This window comes from Mauremys mutica, chromosome 16, assembly GCF_020497125.1.
Source record: "Mauremys mutica isolate MM-2020 ecotype Southern chromosome 16, ASM2049712v1, whole genome shotgun sequence".
Taxonomy (NCBI): Eukaryota; Metazoa; Chordata; order Testudines; family Geoemydidae; genus Mauremys; species Mauremys mutica.
The window spans coordinates 7034423-7053485 of record NC_059087.1 but is presented as its reverse complement, the minus strand read 5'-3'; the positions used below and the strand labels follow the sequence as shown (position 1 = coordinate 7053485).

The 19063-nt window shown below is 47.5% G+C and overlaps 1 protein-coding gene across 1 annotated transcript; it reads right to left on the bottom strand.

The window, feature by feature from the left end:
- Window positions 1–383: 383 nt before the first annotated feature.
- Window positions 384–18838, bottom strand: HPD (4-hydroxyphenylpyruvate dioxygenase). The gene is made up of 14 exons (XM_044989813.1): window positions 18769–18838; window positions 18467–18493; window positions 16491–16553; window positions 13518–13622; window positions 12620–12662; window positions 11272–11354; window positions 10208–10297; window positions 8921–9024; window positions 7492–7569; window positions 5696–5858; window positions 5075–5146; window positions 3294–3416; window positions 2354–2470; window positions 384–1103 (listed from the first exon to the last, which is right to left on the bottom strand). The coding sequence occupies exons 1-14, from the start codon at window positions 18769–18771 to the stop codon at window positions 993–995; spliced, it is 1182 nt and encodes a 393-aa protein (XP_044845748.1). The 5' UTR covers window positions 18772–18838; the 3' UTR covers window positions 384–992.
- Between the last annotated feature and the right edge of the window lie 225 nt (window positions 18839–19063).

Sequence of the window (19063 nt, the reverse complement as noted above, 5' to 3'; positions counted from 1 at the left end):
CGACGTGCCAGCCCGACCTGAACCGACCCGACGTGCCAGCCCGAACCGACCCGACATGCCAGCCCGAACCGACCCGATATGCCAGCCCGACCTGAACCGACCCGATGTGCCAGCCCAAACCGACCCAACATGCCAGCCTGAACCGACCCGACGTGCCAGCCCGACCTGAACCAACCCGATGTGCCTGCCCGAACCGACCCAACATGCCAGCCTGAACCGACCCGACGTGCCAGCCCGACCTGAACCGACCCGACATGCCAGCCCGAACCGACCCGACATGCCAGCCCGAACCGACCCGACGTGCCAGCCCGACCTGAACCGACCCGATGTGCCAGCCCAACCAGAACTGACCCGACACGCCAGCCTGACCCGACCCGATGCGCCAGCCCGACCCGACCCGACGCGCCAGCCCTATGCAATGTGCCAGCCCAAACTGACCCAACATGCCAGCCCGACCAGAACTGACCCAACGCTCTGGCCCACCCCAACCCGACGCACCTGCCCGAACCGACCGGACACGCCAGCCTGACCTGAACCGATCCAACGCGCCAGCCCGACCTGACCCAACATGCCACCCTGACCCAACCCGGCCCAACACACCAACCTGGCCCAAACCTACCTGACCCGCTGGCCCGACCCAGCCCAAACGGACTTGATGGCCCAGCCCAAACCAGCCGGGCCCAAACAGACCCGCCACGCCGGCCCAACCCCTGGGCCAGTCTGAGCTGAGCCCCACCAGCATCGGGGGTGAGGGGGAGAGAGAGGCGGAGCATCAGGGTGGAGTGTGGGTAGGGCCATGGCCTGGGTTAGGGGCGGCTTAGCCACCTCTGGCCTATTATACCTGCCGCCCATGCTTAACCGTGCATTTCCTTGGTTTATATGCTTAGTGTTGGGCTAATTACCCAAATTATTGGAGATTTTTTAAAAAATTGTATAGGAACTTTCATATATGGAAGTAATTGTGCCTGCTGCCTATCTCTTGCTGAGAGGCTCTAGATGAAATTAGTTTCTCCATTTGCAGTCAGTATGGTAAGGTTTCCTCTTGCATCCTGGTCATCTTCTATAGCTTGAAACAAAGACTTGAAATTTCCAGCACCAAATCCCTACATATGGGAAGAAAAGAACATTAACCGGCACATGGACATGGCAAGTGAATTTGTTATATCAAGCGTCTCAGGAGTAAACCAAGCAGTCACAAGAGGTTTACTTACATACAGTGGGACTTCCTTCCCTAAGGACACAGAATATTAGTGTGTGTCCTGGTGGACTAGGAATGGGACTTGAAGCCACGAACTTCTGCCATTAACAACTGCAGGGGTCATAGGCAAGTCATCGTCCCATGCCTCAGTTTCTCTCATCTATAGATTGAGGATGCTACTGCTTACCTATTGCAGCTCCCAGGAATCTTGTGAGGATTAATTAATTGAAGTTTGATAATGGAACGTGTTACGCAAGCTGCTAATCATTATTTATAGTGTCAGAGCCATACCAAAGGCTCCATCGAGAATACAACTTTGTGACATACATATTAAAATGCCTCCCCTTTCCTTCCCACCTCAGAATGATAATAAAATTAAGCACATAATTCTGGAGTGACAAGGGAATGGAGCAGGCAAACTCAGGAGAGTCTCTTAGCTTGGTCTGGATCTGGTTCTATCTTTCTATTTCTGGTGTATCCACCCAGCGTGCATAGGCACCAAATAGCACAATAAAGAGAATTATCCACTGAGGCCCAGAAACAGGCCATTTTCTCCATTGGGAGGAAGTCTCCCCAGTCTGCTGTCTTACTCGGTGCTCTGAAGGAGTGAGACACTGATCATTGGCTGAAGGAAGGAGGTTAGTGGGTAAGTACCCTTTGGAATTTCATACCATTACAATCATGGTCTGGAACTGCCAAACATCAGCTTTTCATCGGCAGCATGGTTAACAATCGAGATAGCTTGAGCAGGCCAAGGTCCCTTTAGGATGTGATCCAAGAGCAACTTGGATTTCTAATGTTTCTTTTGTAAAAACGGCTTAGCAGCGGCTTAAAAAGCACAGCAGCTCACAGGTCCCATGAGAAATCCCACCATGCTGCTTGCAGCTGCCATTTTGGGTTGGTTGGTCTAAGGAACCATGTCTCTACAGCAGCTTTTTCATTTTTCAAAACTTTAACTTTAAGAATCTCAGAGCAAAATCCCTGTGTGGTTGCAGGGACATGAAACAGAGCCAAAATGGGGCCAGAATCTCATTGCTCCTGCCTACCAGTGCTTTTTGGCATAGCTCCATTTTTTAAAATTATAATGAAAAATCTGAACATTTTCAGTTAAATGAGCCAGGAAAGAACCTCTCAAGCCCCAAACACTCAACAAACCTGGTGGTTGTGGCGTTGTATGACTTCCAGAAAGACAGTGGGTCTATCCTGAACGGGTTTAGTGAAGATCTGAAGCAGGTATCCTTTCTCATCAAAGTCAACTAAGATTTTCAGTTCCTTGGAAAGAAAAACAATAAAACTGATTGTTTGGAGAATTGTTGAGAAGCTGGAAGCTGGTGCTAAATAACCCCCTAAATCCACTTGAATCTTTCAATTATATCGTGAAAAGTTTTTTGATGTCTGGTCTGCATCAGAGCTGGTTGAGTTGGAATATCGGGAATTCTGTGACATTAGGATCTTTAGAAATTATGATTTAAACATAATAATGTTCTGGTCAAATGCCAATCTGTGGAGTTATGTTGTGGTTATCTAAAATTCCGTCTGCAGTTTCAGGTGGATGCATTACTCTCTACTTCCTTCCTTCCTTCCTAAATGATTGTCATGTCACTGGGTTGTTAAAATAACTGTCACAGTCTGTCCCCAGGAGTGGCTGGATTCTAGTGGTGAGTATGGAAAACAAAAATTTGTTTTCATGAAAAATTTAGAGGTTTTAAGCTTGTTTTTTGGGGAGAAGGTGCGTTTGAGACACTCCATACCCCAGAATAGCCAATATCTAGTGATTAGGGCATTCACATGGGATCGGGGAGACCGAGGCTCAAATCCCTGTTCCAAATGGGGTGGGTCTGTCTCTCCCTCCACCCATCCTGGACCTGAGAAATTCCTGACAAATTTATCAATTCAACCGATTAATTTTCGTGAACAGTTTCAGTTTTGGCACATCGGCATGTTCCAACAATTGATAAAGTCCCGCCCAGCTCGAGTGGTGAGGGAGGAGATCGCATTCTGCAGAGCTCTTTGGGATCCTCCAGATTGGAAAGCGTTATTGAAATGCCAGAGCTTGCACTGTGTTGTCTGCATATGCCTTGAGAACCAGGCTGACCTCTAGTTTGTCGATGTTTTCCTTAACTTTGATTTTGGCAGATTTCAGCTTCTCTCGCAGTTGCTGGTAGTAAGTGGCTGGAACCCCGATAAACTCCATGCCCCGTTGTTTCAGGTTGGTGACCTGTAACACAAGCGTGAGATCTGTTCAAGTGTTTCTTTCGCTCACCCCCTTTCCACACCCTACTGGCTAAAGCATGGCCAGTCGCTGCTGGGTCAGGGCTTAGGTTGTGGAAATGCCAGTAGCTGGTGTGAGGAGCTCAGCAGCAGGTCAAGTGGAGCCCACGCAGCATAGAGAGCCAGATGGCATCTCCGGATGCAAACCAGTCCATGTGCAACCCTCCTAGGCTAGCACTCATTCAAGCCATAAACAACCAGTGCCTATCTGGCTGCCTGCATGGCTGCTGTAACAGAACCTACCCTTATAGCAGCACTTCCATGTCATTAAAAAATGAATGGGAAAAGCCAGACCCATTCTAAAAGGGAAGGAGTTAAAGGGTCACAATAGAAGTCTGCTGAATTCCTGGAAACAGAGAGAGAGACACTCCAAGAAATTAACTGATGCTAATGTAATGCCGACAGACCCCAGTTGTCAGTGGGTGGGATAGAACCTGGGACCTCTGGAGCTGATTGTATGAGCCTGTAAGGCATGAACTAAAAGCCACATGGCTGTTAGCTAAGGCTGTAGCAGACTCATTAATCTCTTGCTACGTGGTCTCAGTGCAAGTAGATGGGACAGAACACCACACCCAGGAGGTGGTGTGGGTTACAGTAAGACTCCTCTGCTCTAGCCCATCTGATTTGAGTCCTAGATGGACAGGACAGATGGCATCAGGAATTAGCCTGCAGTCTTCCAACGAGGTTTTGTGGGTATGAGTGCTCAGTATTCCAACAACTGTGTGTGTGTGTAAGAGACAGCGAGAGAGAACTTAGTGCTGGTGAAATAGGTCAGATTGACAGGCCTGGAGTTTCTAATCCTATATGTATAAACCAACAAGTACAGCATGCGCAGTGGTAACATGAGCATCCTCCACAAAGCTCCTTGCCAATCTGCCTTAATCTTGAGCTGGATGTACCACCTCGAAGGGCAAATCCTTGTGGCCCAGTCAGTTTTTGGCCTCTCTGCTGTGGCTGCTGACAAAAGGGACAGGTAATGTCAATTGTGGTGGGGTTTTTGTGATGTGGACACTGAGCTGAGACCCACCAAACTTCTTACATATAGAGCCACTGAAGAAATGGGTGTGTCTCTTGTACTGATTGGAGTAGGAGAATGCACAAAAATCATGCAAAATAATTGGACAGAGGAGGTGGGTGAGGTCATATCTTTTATTGGACCAAATTCCATTGGTGAAAGAGACAAGCTTCCGAGCTTACCCAGAGCTCTTCATCAGGTCTGGGAAAGGTCCTCAGAGTGTCACAGCTAAATGGAACGTGGACCGGATTGTTAAGCATAAGGAGTTAGCACATGTTGCAAGAGACAATTCAGTGTGCAGTGGATGGTTGACATCTCTGCAGCCATACAACAAAGGAAAGTTAGTGGGTTGTTCTGTGAGCCACCATTGCTGAAGCAATTAAGCAAACCCCTTGGAAACAGCTCTAAAAATGTTTGCTGTCACAGGTTAGCTCTGTGTAAGTGAACTGGCCGGTTTTGCTCACTACGCAGTAGCGCAGAGAAAATTAAGGGCTCTGCTATATACAGCGACTTTAAAAGTTTGCGCAACATACTGGATTTCTTTTCATTTTTATTTTTACTCATTAGCAGCATTAAATTGCCAGACTTACAGCAGTAATAATGTCAGTGGTGTTCAGAGCAATGTGCTGGACTCCAGCTCCTCCATAGTATTCAACATATTCCTATCAAGAAACAAACACATACTATTAGTGCAGGAATTTTTTTGGCTCTGCTTCAACTGTTGTGCATTTTCTAAGTGGCTTTTATGCTTAAAAACAAAAGAAGCAAAAGCAGTCGCAACTCAAACCAAGGTCTTGCCTCCAGCCCAGCCACAAAATGGGAAATTAAACTCACGGGTGTTTTACTAGTGAAATAAGAGGGCTAGCCTATGAGTATTAGGACAGCAAACTCAGTGAGTGCAAGCAGCTGCCCTGTTTGTCTGCCAGTCCCTCGCCCTATTACAACAGCTCTGTTGAATAAGAAAAGGCTCTTTTCCCAAAGTCACTTTTCGGACCATAACGGCAGTGTCACCCCAGGTATAACTTCAGTGGGACATCGCCATCTAGTGTAATAAGCGGGCACTGACTCAGGAGCCCTCCTGAATCCTGAAATTAGGTCCTGGCCCTGAGCAGCTTGTATCTGTTATTTCGGTGGGAAGTGCCGTGCATGACCACAGCCCTACGGGGAAATAACCATCTTGATGTCAACACCCAAGTTTCATGAGTATTTACCTGAATCTGGGATTTTTTCTTGCCCATTGCTGGCTCGTTTATGGGCATTTTTATGGTCTCTTCATAGTTGGCGACCACAATGGAACGCAGGGCACTGAACTGTGTGTGCAGTTGTTTATCATCCACAGACCAGAACCGATGAAACAGAAGGTTCTTCTGGTACCTGACCGGGAACAGAAAAAGCTGATTTCATTCCCACTTAAACCAACTCATAGCTTCTGAGAACTGTGGACTTCAGCGCTGGTGAGTTTCTGTCACTAGATTAATAAAGTAAAGAAGATAGTTTCACCCTCATTTGCCAGGGTTAACCCATGAAACTCCCTTCTGCTTTAACAGGGCATGAGCCGTTGAATGCCTGCAGATTCACGGACAACACATCCTTTCCACCACATCATCTCACCTCTTGAAATTAATGGACAGTGCATCATCTTCTGGCAGAGCTGAACTGGACCCACTCAAAATAACTTTCATTTACACTCACTCTGCCTTTCACTGCTGTAACGCTACTAACTTCAGGCTTCCTGCATGACTTCAGGCAACTCCCTTAGTGTTTGTCTCCACAGTGCAGCAGAGCATGCCAGAGGAGTGTGATTTGTAAAGCGCACTAAAGTGTTGCACTCTACTGATCCCCTAGAGATTCTGCTGGTGTGCCTAGTTCAAGCATTAACATAGGACTACGTTAACACGAACTAGGTTCCTTTTAGGCCACACCAGCTGGATCTACAGAGGGCAGTTCGAGCGCTTTACAAATCACACCTCTCTAGCGCACTTTGCCAGTGCTGTGTAGATCAGGCCTTTAAGGTCTTTCTGTGCTTCCGTTTCCCATCTGTATAGTGGAGACACTAGCACTGCCCTGCCTCACACAGGCATTGTGAAGATAAATACATTAAAGACTGTGAAGCACTCTGAGATCTACGCACACTATATAAACGAGAGGTATTATGTAGACTTCAGATTTTGTACCATTTAAACTGACGTGGTGATGACAGTTTTTCCATAATGTGCAGCACTGTCAGCCAGTGGGCATGTAATGTAGTGCAGTATATCCAGAGCCATGTTTTTAACTCCTCCCATCCCAGATGTTATTGCTACCACCACCCTTGTAATAATTAAATACTGCTTAGTCAGAGTTAAACAAGCTAATGTTTCAAAACATAGTTGACTTGAGCTATACGCTGTATTAGGGATCCTGTAGTCGCTATTGTCGACAGGGGTTGCATACATACAGTGGCTGCAGTATCAAGCCTTAGATATATGATCCAATCCTCCTAAAATCAACCAGACCCAAAGCAGGCAGCTGCTATACTAGTTCTGACCAAGGATCAGATTCTGCCCTGGCCATCACTGGGTGAGGTCAAGGAAGCTGCCAAATGCCTCTTCTGCTGCCCAAATCCTGCCTGCCCAAGTAGGGTCCCATGAGGCAGGAATGGAGGAGCAGCAGCAGAGGTTCACTGGTGTTCCTCTGAAAGAGATCAATGTAGGCTCCAGACCAGTGCATGTTGCAGACATGTGGGCAGGCTGGTCGTGCCCCTAGCCAGCGGATAACACTCCCCTAAATCCCACAGCACACTGGCTGGCCCTTGCCCTCTGGGCACCGTGTTGGAATACAACCCTGCTCCCAGGGAAGCCAGAGTATACTTTCCTAAGCTAACTGAACACTGTGCAAAGTGTCCTGTCAGCAAGACAGCAGTGTAAATAACATAAATAGAATGTTAAACATCGACATAAATTACTGAACACTGTTGTTAACAGAGAGAATTGCTTGAGCGGCTTTTTCTAACTGCTACAGTTCTCACCATTCTGCCACAGGGACCATCTGAAGATCCGGCTGGTTCCCCACCACGTGGTCAATGAAACTCAGCTTGCCACTTGGTCTGGGAAAGAAACACCAAGTCAGTTTTCATTAAAAAAGCAGCTGGCATTGATGCATGTAGTGACACAGTTCTTAAAATACAACCAGTGCCATCAAAACAGGCACCAGTGAGAAGGAACCAGGGTCCCATGGAGGGATGCTCATCTGCTCCTAACACACAACTCCCACTCCATGCCAAAGAGATAAAACACAACTAAAACTCTCTGCCAATAATCCCTGGGGGAAATTCCCTCCCGGCCCCATACTTGGGTACCAGCACAACTGCTCGCCCTGTAATGTACTGTCCTGTGTATGCGTCACTGCTGGTTGGTTGCTCACATGTGTGATCATGTCACCCCCTAGTGGCTGAGCTTTGGGGGGAGGGCCCAGCAGCCAAATTGGGTTCTGAAATTTGCATCTGTTCCCTATCTCTTAAATGAGTCCCTGCACATTTGGTTGGGGTTGTGATCCAGAGCCAGATGGGAATTGTGTGGGTCAGGCCTGTCATGCACACCTTGTACAGGGTAGGTTGCAGGGCTACTGCCAGCAGGTCAGGCTCCTGTACCAGACTTAGCCTGGCTACAGAGCCGCCTTTTCCGGGCCGTACACCAGAGCTGTGTCATTCAGAAGATCCTTTAATTCAGTGGTTCTCAACCAGGGGTCCGAGGCCCCTGGGAGGCCACAAGCAGGACCAGGGTTAGACTCACTGGGGCCCAGGGCAGAAACCCTAAGCCCTGCCACACGGGGCTGAAGCCCGAGGCCCTGAGCCCCGCTGCCTGGGGCTGAAGCAGAAGCCTGAGCAACGTTGCTTTTTATGGGCCCCTGTGTCACGGGGCCCTGGGCAATTGCCCTGCGTGCTACCCCTAATGCCAGCCCTGACTTTTATAGTGTTGCTGTGACACAGGTGGGCCGTGGAGTTTTTATAGCGGGGGGGTGGCTCAGAAAGAAAAAGGTTGAGACCCCCTGCTTCAATGTACTGCCAGGAATGGCGGGTGTTGGCTTATGTTAAGGTGTTGTCGTGGCGCCATCTGGTGTCTGAACGGGTATTCCAGGCCAAGGCCCATCTTACGTTTTGACCAAGTTTTGCTTTTGAGCCTGAAACTGCAAGCATAACCGGGAGGTGATGGACCCCAAACAGAGGAAAAACAGAAGACGTTTGCAAGAGACCATGCAAAGCACAATGCCTGAGTTCAGCACAGGTCTAGCTAGAGCTCACATCTATTGCATACAGACAGCCCAGCCTCTGAACATTTCACTGGACCATACAGAAGCTAAACAACTATGATCTGAGGACCTGACCCTTACTCAGCAAAGCCAGTGGGAGTTTTGTATGAGTAAGAACTGCTAGATCAGGGCCTGTACAATCTACTTACAGCTTTGGTAACAGTGGGTCTTTGAAGAGAGGCGGCTCAAAGCCAGGTAAGAAGAGACCTTTGTAGTTAAGATTTTCTATTAACGTGTGCGTCGTGTCGCCATACTGAGGGGGAGAAAATGGGTAACATTACAAATATTGTTCCTTGCCAAGGATTCTGATAACCCAATAACTGTTCAATAAGCACCTGGGCCTGCCCCTAGTTCAAAACCGTAACTTTCACCTTGCTGTGGGTTCTGAAGTGGTTCAAAGAGCTTCTTTCCCTCCCAACTCCCCACTGCCAGGGGCTCCTAGGGAGAGAGGCCAGTCAGATGCTGTCTCTGACCAGGATGGGAAATGCAAGGGCTGGAAATCTGACAGGGCAGACAATCAGATTGGCAGGCCCAAGAAGTTCAGAAGAGCTTCCAAGCTACTGGATTCTTATCAAACCCAACCTGAATTTGGAACCCTTTCAGGTTCACCAAGCCTGACTACTGGCTCACCGTAGGGCGATGCGAGGGGCTGAAGCCTCTGTTGCCCAAGGGCTTACCAGCACCTGTTGCTTTCAGGAGCAGGGGTCCAATTTTGACTCCCCTACATGTGATAGGGAACGTGGTACTGGGTCTGAGCAGTAAGTAGCCCAGGGATTTTAGAGTGCTAGAAAAGCCTATGCTAATTCCAGGTGCTGGCTACAGAGACTGCAGATGTTTGCTAAATATTCACTGTGCAGGTTCCAAAGAAGTCATTGCGTATTTTGAAATTTCCCATGTGTCACTAGGTTCCTGTAGTGGATGTGTTCCAGAGCGGAGATATGGGCAACTATAGGGGCCTCCATTGACCTGTAGCTGGGAAACTTGGTTTAGCCTGCACTTTGCCTCAAGTTAGTCATACATTCAGAAGAGTGAGAGAGCCGGATCCTCTGCTGAAAAAGGGCAGGCAAAGGTGGATTTATGCCACCTTCAGGATTCTGGCCTGCTCCAGGGGCTGGCATAGCCCCACCATAAACTAGAGCAGCCCCAGGGCTGCTCTAACTTACATCGGCTACCTATAGGCACCAATGGGCTGCTGTAAAGCCCACAATAGTTGAAGCACACCAGCCACTCAGTCTGAGCCACCATAGAGGAGCAGCACTGGAGCCTGGAATTGGGGCCCGAAAGCTCAGCTCTGCAGCATTTGATGGAAAGTGCTCATGCAGCCGATCAATTTCCCTTTCCACTTGTGAGTGTGATTAGTGATCTTGCAGCCCCGACTCCTGCAGCCCACAACGTTACAGTCGATGGAACAGAGGCAACTCTTTCCTCAGGCTTACCGTCTGGATGACTGCAAATTTCACTTTTCCATATTTGTCTTCCTCTACCCAGGGCTCTTTCACTATCACTGCCCCACGCTCTTTAGCTTTCTGTGAAAGAGAACAGAAGAATGTAAGAACTGCCATGCTAGAGCAGACCTATCAAGCCTGGTCATCTGTCTCCAGTACTGGCCAATGCTGGATGTTTCAGGAGAAGACATACAGCATCTAATTCTATACTATTGATGGGGACAACGCACGAACCGGAAAGACCCTGGATTGACTATCCAATCCCATGGAGTGGTTGCAAGGCTGGGAGTTAGAAAAAAAACCCATCCTTTATAGTAAATGACGTGAATTTCATATGGAGCAATTAAGACACAACACACATGGAACCTTCCAACGCTGTCTCCATGGAGTCACTTTTCAGAGCAGAACCGCACTTGGAGGCAAGTTCACGTCCCAGTAGATGGAAACTACGGTACATCATGTTCTGTGGTTCCCCAGTGTCAACATTTGCTTCAGTGCAATCGCTGCACTGTTGCACATGGGCCAGAGAGCCTCTCACACTTTATAAGTGGTTAAACTGACACTGTGTTCTACATGGCGTACTTAACCCTGCAAGCCCTGGAGATGTTAAACTGACTTGGCCTGGCCACTTCAGTACTTGGTCCTGCCTCAGCACAGGGGAAGTAGATGACTTCCTGAGGTCCCTTCCAGCCCTACCTTTTTACAGGGCCGCCCAGAGGATTCAGGGGGCCTGGGGCAGGGCCGGGTCTTCGGCGGTGGGTCCCTCTCGGAGGGAAGGACCCACCACCAAATTGCCGCCGAAGAATGAAGCGGTGGCAGTAGAGCAGCCTAAGTGCTGCCGATTGCGGCTTTTTTTGTTTGTTCGTTTTGCTTTTTTTCACTGCCGCTTGCGGTGCTTGTACTCACTGGGCAGCGCCTGCCATCATAGTGCTGCCAAAAACCCGGAGCAGCTCGCAGGGCCCCTGTGGGGCCCGAGGTCTGGGGCAAATTGCCCCACTTCCCCCCCACCTCCGGGCAGCCCTGCCTTTTTATGGTGCTTTGATTACATCATTTACCTGCACAATGAAGTCGCAATCCTCGACTTCAAATGCAATGTCTTTTACGCCATCTCCATGCTTCACCAAGTGCTTTCCCATTTCTGTGCAAAGAGAAAGACAGTGTGTGTGTGTGTATGTGTGAGAGAGAGAGACCCGAGGGGCTTCTTGTTCGCAGTGCCTGACAGACCAGGCATGGAGCTCAGTGCAGCTGGACGGCTTGTCGCTGGCTCGCTGCTCTGCCTTGCATCAACGGCTCCTTCCTCCTGATTAGATGCAGCAACGTGAGAAACAGTTTTCAAAGTTTCCCATTGATTTGGTAGGTGTGAGAATTGCCCGTGTAGGCAAAGGGAGGGAATGGGTACTGGCTTGGCATGGGTTAGTTTTGAGCAGGTTCAGCCCCAGTCACAATGACTCCGAGCCCAGGGCTGAGCGTCCCACCTTTGCAGCACCCCCTATCCCTGCCTCACTTGAGAGGGAAGCAGCAATTTCAGGTTACAGAGGTCCTCAGAGGTTCAGGATGGGGACGCCTGGCTGGGCAGCAGCAGGAGCACACACTTTTGCCTCAGTGGCCAAATCAGTTTATTGTAGCAATCAGTCCCCTGGCCTTCCTTCTCACTGCCCCCACCCGAGCCTCTGGTCTGCTTTGTTACTGACAGTCACGTGTAAACCCTTTGGGGCAGAGACCTTGGCCTCTTAGGTGGACCAGGGGCACAGTGCTGTCCACAAGAGGATCATCTTGGATTTCAGGGAGGATCAGAGCCGATCCGAAGCCTAAAGAAGTGGTAGCCCAGTAAAAGTATCAGCTGGATTTGTGAAATGACAAAATTCTGTCCCCATTCACAGCCATGGTGCCATTTGTAAGATACAACATGACCTTGAACGGTCACTTAAAGGCCTGCTCAGAGCTAGCTCACCCTATCTATCAGGTAAAGATCACCCTGGATCCTTCCTAAACCAGGGTAGGCAAAAACTGCCCACTCACAGGAGCCTTCCCTGGTAAGCCAGGGCCGAGAAGAGACTGCTTCGGAAGGGCAGGGTTTCCAGCCACACAGGTTAGGACCCCTCCCTTTCCCCAAGAGCCTGAGTCTGCTCCGAAGGTAGCTGCTGCTGGAGGCTGGGTTCCTTAGGGTCTAGTGAACAGGGATTTGTAGACAGTGGGCAGGAGAAAATAGCTCCTGCCCCCTGTTTACTTTCCACACACAGCTCCTGCAGGACGGGATCATAAATGGCCCCCTGATAGCAAAATAGGAAAGATGGGGGAGGGCTAGTCGCTGTAGCCTTCAGTAGTGTTCCCTGTGCAGATTACGCTCCAGGAGGTTCAGCTGCCTGCAGTCCTTTGTCATCCCTGAGGATCCTTTTCATTTACCTTCGTTTTCAGGGTTGAGAGCAGATGAGAGGACAAATATGATCTGAAAATTAAGCAGAATATTATATGTTATTTACTGTCAGATAAGGTCAGTGGGAGATCTGTGCAGAGGAGGCTTTGCAGGATTGGACCCTAATAGGTCAATTAAAGCCATGTCTGTGTTTTATTTGTAGAAATGCTAGTGAATGCTTTTATGCAATATTCATCCAGCTCTAGTTTAAAAAAGCCCAGGATGTTTTGCATTGCTCTGTTACTGACCAGTCCTGACTCAAGCAAAACTCCCATTGAAATCACTAGTTTTGTCTGAGGACAGGCAAGGAAAGGATGCAGGACTGGCCTCAGAGAAACTGGAGATTAGAAAGTCCCTTTTTGTTCTCCTTTATTTTGGGCCAAGGATCAGAACACTGTAAAAATGTCAGTTCCTGGACCTGAAACGGAGCCTTTTGCCTCAGTTCCAGCTGAGGACACAGATGTAATAGGTGCATTGCCTCACAGGACATCACCATGCTAATGGGCTACTCCAAATGGCTTCAAGGACTCTGATGCAGTTTATTTTAATGCCTCAAAATGTGACAAGCTGGAATTCAGATGTGACCCGTCTACCTTTGCCCAGACAAAAAGACCAAGCATCTCATGAAAATGAACCTGGGTGTTCACCTCCTCAGCTGGCCATGTGACATCACTGGGGCACCTGGGTTACATCACGTGCCCACACTAATAGGGAGTCTATGAAAGCCAGGATTGGAGTTCCTGGTTCCTAGTCTGGTGCTGAGACCACTAGACCTCACCTCTTCTCTCCCCTGATTTAACTGACTGAAAACAACACTTTATTGTCCCTGATACACTACCAGAGTAGTGACGTTATTCTTTAGCTAGTGCCTTCAAGCGTTCTTCTTACCTTATCCTGCTGTATTACATGAGACACCACTTCTCTGCTGCCAGTTTCCAGACCCTTATAGGCCAGTTCTTCAAATCCCATTTTGTTACAATAAAACGAGGCAGCCTTTGAAACACATGAAAACATGTTTGAGTTAAAGGAAAGGCTGATTTTCCGGTAACACTCATTTCCACACTAGCACTCCCCAAAGCACAGACAGCTTTTTAGCGTCACCTCCTGGCCCCAGTCTCTAGCAAACAGCTAGTGTACAGTAGGATCCAGCTGTTGAATGATTTGACCTAAAAAAAAAATCAAACTTCCCTCTCCATATGGACCTCTACTAGTGCACGAGCAAATCCTTGTTTGTGCAGCTGAAGCGGATAACTGCACTGTGAGCAGACCACAGTGGTTTTCAGCCGGTGGCCTGTGGACCCCCAGGGGGGCTGCAGACTATGTCTAAGATTTCCAAAGGGGTCCGCACATCCATTCGAAAATGTTTAGGGGTCCGCCAATGAACCCAGCTCTTTCACAGGGTCAAATCAAATGTTTCTATCCTGTGCAAAGCTCCACCATGCTAGACACAGCCCCATTCACCGTGTTGCTTTTCAGGGCCTGACTTAGGCTGTCAGAGCATCAGGCTGCCCCCCAGCTAGAGAATGTGATGGCACGTCACAGGCTACAGTGGCTGACAGGTGACTTGGCACCATGAACATTTACGTGACTAAAAGCTTGATCCTACAAACCCTTATGGGGCAGTGGGTGGTGCTGAGGTCAGAGAACCAGTTCAGCTGGGGACACACCACGTGCAGCAGACGAGATGGCAGCCGCCGTGGGCTGTGTCATGCTCAGCACAGCGAGTCTGGGCCAGCAGCCACGAGCGAGGACGCGGAGGAGGGGGCAAGGGGCGGACGGGGCAGAGTTGTGGGTGTGACTACGGTAGCAGAGCACAGCCTGAGTGCGCAGCAGCTGTTTCTGTTCAGAATTGTTGCTTCTCCTGCAGGGTGGGAGTATGGCCAGTGCTGAGTCCCAGGGAGGCAAGAGCCTCCAGCTAACTCACAAGAGGTTGAGCAACTGTCCAGACGGTGCTGAGTAACACTGGATAGCCTTGGGGCTGGCCCCTTCTGCACCCCCCAGTCACCTGCACAACCCTCAGTCCCTCACAAACAAGCACTTGCACACAGAGACGGGTAAGGGGCTGATGTCCCACACTGCCAAGTGGCCCTTTGTATGTGTTCGCTATGAATTAGAGGTCCCTTTGAAAATGTAGCCCTTAGCATGTACCAGAAGACAAGGGCACTGCCTGGTCCCTGGTGAACAAGGGATTCAATCCAGCTCAGTGTCCCACTTCCCTTGCACAAGAGTGACTGTCTGAGAGGCAGAATCTTGGGCTCCATAGGCAGCAATCACAGGCCTCAGTTGGGTTTGGGATTCTTTGTCTGCTTATGTTAACTTGTTCTTTTTTCTTGCTATAAACCAGTGGGTCCGGGGCCCCCGCGGGGCACCGTGAGCAGGTTTCAGGGGGTCCGCCCAGCAGGGCCAGCATTAGACTCCTTGAGGCCCAGCGCAGAAAGCCAAAGCCCCACTACATAGGTCTGAAGCCCAGGGCCCTGAGCCCTGCCACCTGGGGATGAAGCCGGAGCCTGAGCAATGTACTGTCACACGGCCCCCTGTGGAGTGGGGCCCCGGGCACCTGCCCTGCTTGCTGCCCTGTAACACCTGCCCTGGCTTTTATATGCTGAAAACCAGTTATTGTGGTACAGGTGGGCCATGGAGTTTTTATAGCATTGGGTGGAGGGGGATCAGAAATGAAAAGGTTGAAAACCTCTGCTATAAACAATCTCCCCTGAGGGAAGGACCCTGCTGACAGTGACTGTGGTTTTCTGCTGAGTCTTTCCAACAGTTTGCAGTGATTCATTGCCCTTTTTAATACTTTCCTGCACCTGCTACATGAGCTTGCTCACTTTGCTGGAAGAGAAAAGACTCAACCCCACACTGCAAACCTTGCTGTAACTGATGTGAAAAGGGGTCTGGCAGCAAAAGGGCAGGCCAGAATGTGTTCTTACAAAGCCTAACAGCAAAGAAAAGGTTCCGTGACATTTTAAAAGGGGAATCGCTTATTCTGAAAGGAATGTTTTCCCTTTTAGTTGCAACCCAAACATTGCAACATCAGGCTAATGTAGGAGAATTAGAGAGAGAAAGGGATTAGTAGCTGAGTATAAATGTGAGTGAAATTGACTACCCTTTTCCAAACTGAATGTAAGTGAAAAAGTGAATACAATGAATGATGAAATGTAAGTGAACTTTTTAAATATTCTTTCCATTGCCCTGAGCTGTCACTGTGAAAAAGAATCAGGTTTTTAAAATAGAGGGATTTTAACTTGACAGTGTCCTTTTAACATGGAATGATATATCTGCCGGTCCAATCAGCTGACTGATATCTCTCTGCAAACAAGACTGATCCCTACTACCTCCATCTAAATGACTCACAAAGGCCTGGAGATGGGGACATGGTCAGGGAAGCAGCAGGAACTTTATTTTATTTTTTTTTCATATTAAACATGTGCCTCTGCAAATCTCTTCTGGGATTTCATATTGTCATTTATTTTGGATTTTCTGAATGGCCACTAACTTAGGAAGACAAATGTTTACATGCATGTCCACACAGATACACTCATCGGTGCCCTGTCTGCAGTGTAAACAGCACTGTTGCATGATAATGGTCCAAAGACCATCCTTGAAGAACATTCCATTGAGCAAAAGTGCTGAAACACCTCCATCTGCGCAAGATCACCAGAGCCAGCCACGGATGGAATTTTAATTGAATGCAGATCCCTAGGACTGGCCAGATATCACATGGCAGACCCTCCCCTCCTGACAGCCAATAGCAAAGGCAGATTACAGTATGCCCCTGTTCTTCAAACAGTGATAGTGCACAAGAATGATCCAACCCTGAGACCTCGCAAGCACAGGCACACATGACTTTTATCTACATACCTGCTTAGCATTTCCAACCCAGAATGTGAGAGAGTGGAAGTGCAGAAATTTGCCTCCTTCGGGCTAAATGGAATAAAGAAGAGTTAATATTAATCTGCTGGGTTTTGGGTCTCACTTTAATGCCATCTTCATGCAACACTTTCAAGCTGAATCTGTCTCTATTTTAACAAGAAGCAATGAGTACACCTAAGCCATCCTTAGATTGGTTTAGATCGGGGGTTCTCAAACTTCATTGCACCGTGCCCCACCATCCCAGGCTGGGGGGGGGGCAAAGCCCAAGGGCTTTAGCCCCAGGTGGGGGGCTATAACCTGAGCCCTGCCATGCAGGGTAATGCCCTCAGGTTCAGCTTTGGCCTCAGGCAGTGGGCCTGGGGTTCAGCCCCGGGCCCCAACAAGTCTAACGCCAGCCCTGGTGACCCCATTAAAACGGGGTCAGGGCCCACTTTGGGGTCCCGATCCACAGTTTGAGAACCACTGAGTTAGAGAAACATGGTGTGGTTGCACCTTTATCATTTGAAATAATAAAACCAGGGAAAGCACAAACCTGAGACTAGGATTTTATAAAATATACACACGGGATATCTGAAATTCACCAGTTTTGCAGGGTTCAAAATAATTTGAGGCACTGCCACTTCACCGGTTTTCTGAGGAGTCCCTACAGAGCTCTGATGGTCACAGGGCACTGACCCCCAGAACGCTGGACTTTGAACAGGCCGGGGGAGGGTGGGTGATATACATTTCAAGCAAAACAATTAATTTTTCTTCTAAACATTCAAAAACATTTGTCTAAAAACAAAGTCACCAAAAGCTTATTTATAATGTCTGGGTGCCAGTCATCAGAGTAAATGTGGCCTGGCTAAAAGCATGCTTTAGAGGAAAGATACCAGTGTGGATGAGGGAGGTGCTACTAAAATATTCACAAGCCAGGAAGGAGCAAAGCTGGGAAAAAATTCCATAAATAATTTCCCTCATGATTCTGGAAAACAATATTTTGGGGGTCCCCTGTGGAGTGAAGAACACACAGCAGTCAATCCATTCAGTCATTGCTTTGTCTGTCACTGCTGGACACAAAGGATCTGATTCTTGTAAATCAGGAGTGCTTTCACTTAAGTAAATTAAGTCACATGTAAAATCAGTTCAAATGAGAACAGAATCAAGCCAATGGGTCAAATTCTGCTCTCAGTTACAGTAATGGGGATGGTTGCAGAGAATAATGGAAAATAGAATTGGTGCCACTGTTCAAACAACCTGCACAATTGTTTGGCTCCAATATGAGTTTGTTAACCTCGTTACGTTAAAGATTAATTCTCACCAAGGAAAACTCTTACCCAACTTCAAATGTGGGTACAAATTACACTTTGGGAGTTTAACAAATTTATTTGGAGTATTTCATAACATTATTTGGTCAAACATGACTTTAATAAACTGCTTTTCTTCTTTACCTATGATTTGACATCTACTGTCTTCTGTATTGTCATTTTTCATCACCGTTAATTATTTCTGCGTGTACTTTGCATAAAAGTTACACAAAGTAAATCTGTGTTATATGGTATAGTAGTTAGCAACTAAACATAATTTTGCTGTATGTATCAGTATTTTTAAAAAATGCTTTACATTTGAGAAAAGTTGTGAAAATATATTTAGAATCATTAGTGAGAAGTAATAAAATAAATCATGCTTCTGTTTAGACTTGGAAGAGTTAGAGTTTCCTTGGTAAATGTCACGAATCTTACATTTCTCCTTCCTCCCTCCCCAAAAAAGTGAAGAAAAAGGATTTGCGTCATTAATTGCAGTTTACAGAGAAGGAAAACTATAAATATAAGCAGTGTTTCACCACTATAAAACTGGAGCCCCTTTTGCTTTTGATCCTACCTGGCAATCAATTAATAAGATATTAATATTATCAGTATTGCAGTAACAGTCCCAGTCTTTTGCTGGAGGGAATATAAACCCATTCCAAGCAACTGTATTCTTACCTTTTCTCCTTTGTCTGTGTAAGTTGTCTAAGGAGAGAGAATTAAAAAATAAAAGAGACATATTCACATTTCAAAAATGTACATTAATCACCAGAAAACTGTAATCCATCAGGTCAGTTTTTAGAAAACAAGTTTTCTGAACTACTTTAAACATATAAATTAATAAGACCAGCTTTTCAAAGCATAAACAGTACTGTGAGTAATTACGCAGAAAGTAATCTATACAAGCACAGTGGGTGATTTACTCTTTTACCCCCATAATGTGTTGGCAGCAAATTTAAAAAAAAAATTCTCAACCTCACCATTTTTGTAACCTGATTGACTGTGATAGCACCAAGAGAAAGTCAGACTATTTCAATGCATTTAGTATAGCAATGGGAGGAGAGAAAGCCCCTCCCTGACTCCACCTTCTCTAGATTGTAAACTAAATGATTGACTTGGTTTGAATTGTTTTACTTGATTTGAATCATTCTGCCCATAGGGTAAGACATGATAAAATGAGCTGTGGAAGGGATAATATCTGGAGTTCATATACGCGGCAGCATATCTGTGAGTCAGATTATTTAAGGAAAGCCTAAAAGAAGTGTTGGGATCAAG